General features: G+C 41.9%; 1 protein-coding gene across 2 annotated transcripts in view; it reads right to left on the bottom strand.

Moving 5' to 3' along the window:
• Positions 1–211: 211 nt before the first annotated feature.
• Positions 212–10,464, bottom strand: part of LOC110080623 (store-operated calcium entry regulator STIMATE) — a 70,019-nt gene continuing 59,766 nt past the window's right edge. Inside the window, exons 9-11 of one of the 2 annotated variants that reach the window (XM_072989755.2) lie at positions 10,309–10,320; positions 1,847–1,967; positions 212–685 (exon numbers count right to left, since the gene is read on the bottom strand). In XM_072989755.2, coding sequence (XP_072845856.2) covers positions 579–685; positions 1,847–1,967; positions 10,309–10,320 — 240 coding nt within the window. In that variant the 3' untranslated portion in view covers positions 212–578. Of the gene's footprint in view, positions 686–1,846; positions 1,968–6,917; positions 7,393–10,308; positions 10,321–10,464 lie in introns of those variants that run through there. The other variant, XM_020796670.3, reaches the window with a different exon arrangement.

Raw genomic sequence — 10,464 nt, 5'->3', positions numbered from 1 at the left:
GGGAGAGCCGAGCTGTATATCAATAGGCATTAACTAGCTGGAGGTTGCTACTAGTCACGGTATGGAGTGGTTGTGCTCCCTTTCCTGGTAAAATTTGTGCTGGGAATCCTTTGGTGTAACCCCCAGTTCCCACAATTCACTGTGGGAGCAAGATGTTATATAACTGAAGCAGTTTTTTTTCCTGCAAAATAAGAAAAGTGTTCAGCCCAAATCAAAATCACCATGATTTATTTGGTGTCACACAACAACATCATGAACAGAATTGCAACTGCGACACCATTTCAGAACACACATTTAAAAGAAGAATCATGTGAGTGTAGAACAAAATTGGTCATTATGGTATCAGCCTGCACACATTACTACCCTCCTTCAATCATCCACAGGACAGCAAAGAAAATATATATATATACCATGTGTATATTAAAAAGATGGCATCTTTCAATGCAAGTTCTTCTGCTAGCGATTAGTAATTCAGAGAATTACATTAACAGCAGAGTAATAAGACTGGTGTATAAGAAATGAAAATAAGTGGTTAGGTATGTGCCAGGAATATTTCTTGCAGCTCTTTAACTTGGCAGTCAACCAAAGACACTCTTTGCAGGCGCTTCCTTTGGCCGATCAAAGACCGTTTCGTCTCCTGTGCGGTCTCGGCTGAATACGGAGGGCGCAGCAGAGCCAGCTTGCTCTGGAAAAAGAACAGGAGTCAATCAATACTTTAGGAAGAATGGTTCACAGGCAGTGGCAGCTGGGGGAAAAGAGAAACACAACACATGTGGGACTGAACGGTACACTATGTACACTTTAGAGGACTTGCCCATCACCTGTCCAGGGACTTCTAGTTCATAGAGAACTGTTCCAAAGTGGAGCTCATAGGAGACATGCTTTCTTTTCAAGCACAGCACATTAATTTCCATTTGGAAGGCTTGTTTCCATAATGCTGTTATCATTGCCAGTTGGTACTTAGGGTTTAAAATCTGTTTGGTCCTTGGGAGTGTGGCGAGGCAGCCTGTGGTGGGGAAGTACGGATCACTCTCCTGTGGGGCTCCATCAGTACAAACCTAATGACCACAGCATGAACCTAATGGAGAAGAAGAACTGCATCTCAGTAGAAGGAGGCTGGTCTGCCTTGAGTTAGAGAAAGTGTGTTTTAAAGGAGGAGAAGGAGGAGATACATGCTTAGGTTCATGAAAATTAAGAAACATCTCTGAACATGATGGCATGATGCTGCTGAGGAAGGAATCAGCATGCAGAATTTGGATTGTTCTTAAAGAGCTACATACGTCATAAAGAAGGTGCATGCTCAGTCATCTATCATCATTAAATTGAAGACAACGGTTGTGTGGAACAGAAAAGAGAAAGAACAGGGACAAGAGGAGACCATACATGAAAAGGGCTTGAGTTATGGTTTCTTAGTTCTCTCTCTCTGGCAAGGAACGGCTGTGGCTGTTTTCAGAGCCAATGACTAGCAGCGACACGTGAAGACTCAGGAGAGTATGGTAAATGTGGCTGAAAGCTCTCTTTCTAGCCATGCCTGCCTGCGTTGACTGCTGGAACTGACGACTAAAGCAGGCGGTAGTGCGTCATTAAGAGCAAACATCTAAACCAGCCTTTTGATATGTTATTCCATTATCTCCCTCCCACAGTATATCCTACTGTGCCATTGTAATCCTACCTGACCACCCAGAGGTTTGGATGTTATCTATGGTAGAAGGCCCGATTCTGCCTCCGGGAGGAGAGCCCACCCTGCCAGTCCATTCTATTCCTTGTACTGTCTCACTGAGCCTAGATGTTCAGTGTTCAATACATTCTTTACTGATACCTCCACAGAAGAGCAACACAAACATACCACACTGCTTCATGACCTGGTAGGTTTTGGATTTGATAGGCTGGTTGCTAGAGAGTTTTCCTTTAGCTCCTTTGAGGTCTTCCTCTTTCACAGGAGGACGTTTCTTTTTCACAGGAGCTGGCTAAAAAAAGAGAGAGAGAGGGAGAGGAGTTTGTACTACAAAATATAGTGAAAGTGCATCAAAACCACAACTGAGATAACTCAGCAATCTATAAATCTCAAGCCATTCCATTTTAATTTAGCTCCAAGCATGGATAGATCTAGATCCAACTTAATGGTCAGAAGCAGGAAATGGTCCAATGTTGTCTTGCAGTGTTGTGCTGGCATCACCAGCAGTAAAAACTATCCCAAGCTTTACACAGCAAAGGACAGCTGAATCCTGACACCAATGCCTGCAGTCAAAATGATCTATAGGACCCCCTTTTGTGTTCACCACCACTCACAGACAGATGGCAAGCAAGACAAAATCCCACAACCAGACTTCTTTTTTTCAATCAGTTAAACACTTCTCACGCAAACACAAGGCAATTTTCATGGATGTTTCTCAACAAGTTCTTTAGTTCTTTATTGCTTGGGGCATAAAGCAATCTGAATGCCTAAAAGTAATTCTCCATGGAAGCATGGACATCTGGGGTATCAAAAAAGCTCTTCTTCTAGTGACAGGCAGTGGTTTATTCCCCCAGGTGATCAATCATAGATATGTTTAAGATGGCAATTTGAGCTTGGATTTCAGTCTTTGCACTTTGTGGCTTCATGTAAAACAACAACAACAGGTTTATCAATTGCTTTGTGTTTAGATGAGAAATGGTATTTCACAATCTCCCCCCCCCCCTTCCCAACACGTGTCCTCTTTCTCAGGCTCTCTCTTTGCTCTTGTCTCTCTCCTTCTGGCTGCTGCCAACGGCCTCTCTCTTTTCATGGGGCCTATCCCTCCCTCTTCCTCTTCTTAGTGGCTTCACTGCTCTTGAAGCCCCCCTCCCTGCAGCATCTCTCCCGATTTCATTCTTTCTACCTTGTTCTTCTCTCAGACAATCTTGCCTCTCACAACTCTTCTCCCCTTCCCATGGCTTCTTTCTGGCTTTCCCAACTGGTAGCTCCATTTTCTCACTCTTTCTATCTGTGGCTCCCCTCACCCCGCAACTCTTATCGCTCGTTCTTTCCCTCTTTCTCTGTGCTCAGTGGCATTTATTCCTCTAGTATTGCTCTAGTCCTCCTAATCTTGTCTCTTGTCTGGAAGTAAGCCCCAGTCACTCCATTGAGGCCCATTCATTTTCTCAGGTACTAGCAAGATTTGTCACAGAACACTTTCATAAGCATGCACAGCCGGAGCTTTTGAAATATTTCCAATGTAAAGCAAGATGTCCTACATCTTCTAAATGAGAGATCAACTTCAAATAAAGAAAAACACATGAGAAAGCATTTTCTTTTCAGGAAGAAGAGGCAGGCATTTTAAAAATAACAGAATTTTCTGCATAGCACGAAACAACTACAGCAAAAATATTCACAGTGGGAACATATTTTGGCGAGGGAGGGGGGAGAACTTTGAAAATATTTGTTCAAACATCTCCAAATTTAGCACAGAGCCAGTTCATACCGTCTGCTACCACTCTGCCAAATATGGTCCCAATTCAAGAACCAGTTCAAATGTTGTTGGAACTACGTCTTCTATCAGTACTGATGAATTGACTGTTAATGCACCAACAGAAGTGCACTCCTGTGCAGGTCCACTCTTACTCTATAGAATTATGTAAATTGCTGGTACTATATGAATGAGGGGGAGAAAGAGTCCTGCAGAAATAGCTGTTATCACATCCTAGTGTAAGGAGGGTCACAGAAACGGTGAGCCAGTGTGGTGTGGTGTTCAGACTAAGATTTTGGAGGCTTGGGTTCAAATCCCTGCTTGGCCATGGAAATTTACTGGGGGTAATGATGGCAAACCATTCCCTGAACATCTCATGTACCTTGGAAATCACAATTTGGAATAGATTTGACTGTGCATAGTAACAAGAAAGGAGTATGTAAAATGCTGGCATTATATAAATGATGATGAGAAGAGCAATGGTTACTGAAATAGCTGTTGTTCTGTTCTACTGTGGATGTGCAGCTTGGACGTAATGTCCCATTGGTCATCATCTAGCAAACATGAACATGGTCAGTATGCAGTACAAAATAAAAAACAGTCTGTTGTAACTTCTTGCAATACAATCCTGACTCCCAAAGAATTCCGGGAACAGAAGTCCAGAAGCACAAGTCTGACAATCTGAAGTGACTGTTAAGTGATGCTGCCTTCTATGCATGTATACTTTTGGAGTTTTGTTTAATTTGGATTCAGTCCAAATTAAACCTACCATGCTGAGATGTTCTTTACTGCCACTGCAAAATGATACATCTACAGACATCATAATATTGTTTTGCCCAAGGTGATAATATAAGTGGTGTTCTTCTTAGAAAACCCCCGACGTGTACATTATAATAAATGGTCTGCACATAATTCTGAGGAACCTTTAGTTAAAAAGAACACAGACACAGATCCATGTATTTAAAGAATGCATGGGAATAATTTGCTACAAGTTTATTATGCCCGGGGGGGGCTTTCATGCCCCTAGGGAGCAAAACAGTACAACCAGCCAAAGAACATAACGATGGAAAATGAAAAGCTTAGTGTTTCTATAACTGGCTAACAGCCACTGGTTATTTTGGAGCAAAATAACCATTAAAAAAAGGAAGTCACATGTCCTGAATGCTGATGGGGAATGATTGATTTCACACAATGACAGGGCTGTCTGCTCTTTGAGTTGTCCTACAGACACCATTGTAAAAGCACTCCTTTATGATAACTGTTATATGACACAGTTTGATTAGAGAGCAATTTGCTATACCTGAGGTCATTTTCTACCTAGGAACCAATATGGGTAATATGTGCAGGCAAAGAAAATTTCCCAGACTAATTGCAAGCTATCCCAATGGAATAACTCACCAAATTATAAACAGCTCAATGATTTAAAGCCACTTCCATGAGCTTGGGCTGTGGCTCTCAGCTAGCGCTACTTACATTTTAACTCTTCTTGATTTTCGTTCAAAAAAGTCATAGCTAAAAGCAACACCAGAGCTGTGATAGACAAACACTGGTGTCTGTAGGACAACTGAAACTGTACAGGCAGCACTGGAAGGACACAGAAGTAGTTTCAGTGGGACACCGGGTTTTCATAGCCATGAATTAATAATTAATTCCCTCTTAACCCACCCACCCCATCCTAAATGTGACATGCTGTCTTCAACCAACCCGATTTGATGCCAATTAGCCACCTGTCACTGAGTGCACAGTCTGCATTTTCTTCTAGTCCCCCACTCTCCCTGCCTGTCAACCTACTGCAGAAAATTCAATTCTTCCAAAAAAAAAAAAAAAAAATCTGTGGTTTATGAACGTGGGATATTGTGCTTCTTTACCCATGATTTAAAAACCCAGGAAATGGCCCAATACTGTTCCACAATATCATGCCCACATTGCTGGTAAGAAGAAGGATGCCAGGTTTGACATAGCAAAGAGCAACCTGAATGCTGACAAGACCAATGGCAGCAGTCAAGATGGCTTAGAATGTTTTCAGTTCATAAGGAAGCTGGTAAATTCATAGTTTATCTTGCTTCAAATTTGCTACTTTGAAACTGTGAATTAGAGTCATGAATGGCTGAATTCCTTTGAAATAAAAAAGCAGCTGCAATGGAAATTTTTTTCCTAGATATGCAAATTTGGTCTTATCAGTGTATTTGATCTGTTTTAAATCTACCAGAGTTCCTGGAGGCTCCAGTTTCATAGTTACCATTTTTTGTTTGGGGAGTCCCTATTTTTTCAGTTGACTTACAGAACGCTGAATGCTGTTATCAGCACAATATACTGATGCCTGCCTGGGCACCAATAATATAAGCTCAAAATGTGTGCAAATACGTAAATGGCTCTCCTGGAAACAGCAGGCATTTTGTTTTTATTATGTGACACTTGGGTTCTTTAATAGGAGGACTGATGGAGTGTAAGATTGAAAAACAATGCTTATGCACCTTGTAGCCACAGTCCAATCCTAACTCTTTCTTCTGCCCTAATACCAAATTCATCCAGTGTGGAAATCAGTGGTTCACAATGGACAAGAGACTGGCAACAGGCCTGCTAGCAATAGAACAAAATATTGTTCCCTGACTCTTCTTGCCAGAGAACAATATTATTTTCCAATGTTACCGAAGTGACAAGTTTAGTCATGGGTAAGATTTTAGCCAATAATTCATTCTTTGCAACTGCAACAATTCATCCTGCAATTTATCAGCAACTGTGGCAGGGGGAAAAGAGTACTTGTTTATAAGAGCAGCAATATTGCCTTCAGCTATGATTTACTTTGAACAGAAACAAAGCAGAAGCAAATTCCTCTACAAGGTCTCTTCAACCAGCTTCTGGATTGCTGTTGTGCTCCAAGACTCCCTTCCACTCCAGCTGTGACAGAAATGAGTCTTTCCCCATAAGAAAATTACGATTTTAATCCAAGCTTCACATGATAAAAGCATTTTACAGTCATGGAAGACAGAACTACATTCTAAATCCATTCAACAGCAACACACACACAGACACACACACTGGTGGACAAGGAGAAATGTCAACTCTGCAAGTAATGGTATTTATCATTGTATTAAGAAGCGAACGTGAGGGGAGGTCCCCTCATCGGGAGAAAGGCAACCTAGAAATTACACTAAATAAAATGAAATTAATAGATTTTAAAAACATTTTTGACATGTACAAACAAAACTGAACTATTCTACATGCCCATAACCTTAAATTAAAGCATTCCCTCAATTAAGTGTGGTTGGAAAAACAGATTATATTTTTAATGGAATAATATATATGTTTTGTTTTGCATTTAAAAAAGGACACTAGACTGCATAGTAAGAAATAAAAAGTATAAATTGCTACATATGATCATTCAAAATAAAAAATATAGGGAAAGCAAGCAAGAAAGGGTGAAAATTGAGATTAATACAATATCAGCCACTTTTCAATTTTAGCAAATGTAGGGAAAAAAGAGTTTCCTACCTGGGACATGGTTGCAGAGCTAGTAGCTTTCGTGGTTAAACATCAAAACTCTGCACTAGCCTCCTTAGTGCAACTTATATAGACTCCTGTGTGAGGTCATGCTACTGGGTCATCTTCCCAAACTAGTTCCTGGAGTGTTTTAGGTTGACGGAGCCTTGTTGTTGAGAGGTTTATTCTTAGCAATGACTGAGGATTGTAGCATTTACTGAACTGTATGACTAGAGTGAAAAGAACCATGCCAAGTGACAAGAGGAGACAGCTGTACCGACAGAACTATGCAAAAGTCTTGTCCTGCCTGCTTGGCCAAGTTCTTCTTCCAAGGGAAACCTCCAAGCCTCTATTTATAGCTTTAAAGGGCAAAGCTTTGTGTTGGTGATGCTCCATGGGGACTGCAGCACTGAAGCATCTGTGTGCAAATCCTGTTGCAAAATCACACCAGGCAGAACCAGTTGTCAGACGTTTTGCTCCTCAAACTAACACTGCAGGGAGTGGGTGACTTCTTAGTAAAAGGCAGTGGCAAATGCTTAATCCTTTCCACGCCTACTAACCATCCTCTGCAAAACATCCTTCCATTTAAAACAGTCCTAATCCCTGCCTCCACCATTTTGTAGCTGGACTCCAGAACAATGAAAGGTGATGTCAGCAGCCTGATGAGATCAGTACAGTTGGGGAGGGGACATGGATGAGGGCGAGCAAGCTGAGACAGAGGTGATTTTGATAGCAAATTATTTCCCATGGGAATGGATACATTTAACCTGTGTGGGATCAGGGACTGGGACCCCCATCTGCAAAACCGGCTTGGGTATTCCCCCAGATCGAGCACTATCTCTGCACAGGGTGTTCACAACTTGGCCGACCGGTACTGGTGAGACGCAGGACAGCACATCTTTTATAGCTCGTGCTTACTTGACAGGGGCTGGACTCAATGATCCAGAGGGTCCCATCTGGCTCTGCAGTTCTAAGATTATTATTATTATTATTACTGAGTAGGTTGTGGCATTTTTTTTCTATTACGTATGGCTTTAAGTTGATGAACTTGTCTTATGTTTCACATTCTTTAAATTTTATAAAGTAATTTTCAAAATAGTTTTATATTGTTCTTATTGTACTCTGCTCTGAGATGTTTTGATATAGGATGGGATATAAATCTTCCAAATAAATAAATCAAACTGCTCTTTCTCTCTAAATTGTTACATTCCTTAGTTTAACATGCATATACCTTTTAGATTCTAAATGGCTGAGAACCCGAATATCAGAATTGCTTCTCTTTTGCAAAATCCACTAAGAATGGGCTTTCACTGTCTTTGGACACAGTGCAAAAACATACATTCTGTAAGCCTCTCGTGAAATCTTATTGTCTTTATTCAAACATGTAGCCTTTGCTTTGTAACTTTTAACGGTAATGTATTTTTAGGAAGCTCATTTTAATTCTTTACATTGAAAACTACTTGGTAGAAATGCAGTTTTGAAATGTGAGGTATTGTTGTTGTTTAGTTGTGTCCGACTCTTCGTGACCCCATGGACCAGAGCATGCCAGGCCCTCCTGTCTTCCACTGCCTCCTGGAGTTGGGTCAAATTCATGTTGGTTGCTTCGATGACACTGTCCAACCATCTCATCCTCTGTCGTCCCCTTCTCCTCCTGTCTTCACACCTTCCTAACATCAGCGTCTTTTCCAGGGAGTCTTCTCTTCTCATGAGATGAATGTGAGGTATACCATATAGTAAATAGAGAACTGGTACATAGAGGAAAGAATAATCCCCTCTTTTCTCATTTGTGTATCTCTTTCTCAACAAACACAAAGATCTATATTCATTGAGACTATCTAGCTAAGTCTTCATTGCTATGGTTACATTTAGGTGTGAATAAATGTACCTGCACATATTTGTACTGGTGAAATGAGACCTGACCCCAAACTGCATGATACAAACAACTTTTGGGGGAAGCAGAAATAAGGGCACCCTACTCCATCCACTTCTCAAACAGGGAGGCCTCTAGGAACAGAACTCGAGGTAACAAGAACAAAGTAAGACTTCCAGAGCACCTTGTCTTAAAGAGAAATTGCTGGAGGTTTTTGCTGACACAGTGGCTACAAAACTGGCCAAGGGATGAATGCAGTTTATGTGGTGCTCAACCTGGTATAAGGCAACATCTGGTTGTGTCTACCAACAAAGAAGGCAGGCACCATCCCTTGGTATTGGTCAACTGCAGTCATCCAGTGTAACTGATCTAGTAGTGGATTCTCTGTCCCTCTTTTGGACCCGATGGCTTCTGCTCTTAATGTGCCTAAACTGTTTTTGTGCATAGAAAATGTTGGGGAGTATACGGAGGGATTTTCAGGCAGTGTTTGCTTGAAACAGGGGTGCTTAACATGGAGTCCATAAATAATATGCAGTCTGGGCACAGAGAATTCTGTATACTCAAGGCAGCTTCAGGCTTTTGGAAACTGACTGAAATGTTGCATCCACCACTGGGCATGGCTCAAGCTTTAAGATATGCCTAAAATGGGTCCAAGCTAAGTCTGGCGTTCTAAACAAGAATTTTAAAATTAAAATTGAGCACACAGAAAGACCAAAGAGCTGTCTTTTATCACAGCATTTGTCAGCCATGGGAGTTCTACGGCTTCTTTGAGATGGTGGCTTCAGAAGTCTCAGGGTTTCTGGGTAATACCAATTGTCTAGATGGATTTCAATTTGGATTTGGGGCTAGCTATGGGACAGAGACTGCTTTGGTTGTCTTGGTGGATGATCTACACTGTAAAACAACAGAATAGTGTGTCCCTGTTGGTTCTGTTGGATCTCTTGGCAGCTTTCTATATCACTGACCATGGTGTGCTTCTGGGTTGTCTCTGGAATGGGACATGAATGCACTGCTTTAAAATGTCTTCAGTCCTTCCTGAATGGGGAAGCTCAGAGGGTGGTTCTGGGGGACTCCTGTTCGACACTCTGGCCATTGGCCTGTGGGATCCATCAGACCCTGTTCTGTTCCCCATGCTATTCAACATATAAATGAAACTGCTGGGAGAGGCTCTCTAGAGTTTTGTGGTTCAGAATCACCAATATGCAGGTGACACACAACTTGCTTGCTCCTTTCTATCTCATTCCAGGGAAGCTGTTCTGACCCAAAAGCAGTGTCTGGGGTGAGTAACAGACTGGATGAGAATAAACAAGCTTAACCTAAACAAGACAGAGGTGTCCAAAGGTAGATCAGGGGAAAGGGTTTCAGTCTGTGCTGGGTGGGGTCACACTCCCCTGGAAAACTCAAGTCCATGGTTTAAGCATGCCCCTTGGATTCATCCCGAGCCTTGATGCCCATATCTCAGCAGTGGCCAAGACTGAATCTGTGCAGTTGAAACTAGTGCAACAGCCGTGCCTTCTCCTTGAGAGGTCCAACCTGGCCACCTGCCTTAGTTACATTCCCTTTGGGATACTATACAGTAATTTGCACTACATGGGACTGCCTTTGGAAAAGCTGTGGAAACTTCTGCAGGTCGAGGATGCTGCAGCTCAGACTCCTAACCAAAATGTTGCTGTGAGATTCCTTGCCACA

The sequence above is a fragment of the Pogona vitticeps genome, chromosome 2, assembly GCF_051106095.1.
Source record: "Pogona vitticeps strain Pit_001003342236 chromosome 2, PviZW2.1, whole genome shotgun sequence".
In the NCBI taxonomy this organism is placed as follows: domain Eukaryota; kingdom Metazoa; phylum Chordata; class Lepidosauria; order Squamata; family Agamidae; genus Pogona; species Pogona vitticeps.
Note: the sequence above shows the minus strand (reverse complement) of the source record. Positions and strands in the feature narration are given on the sequence as shown.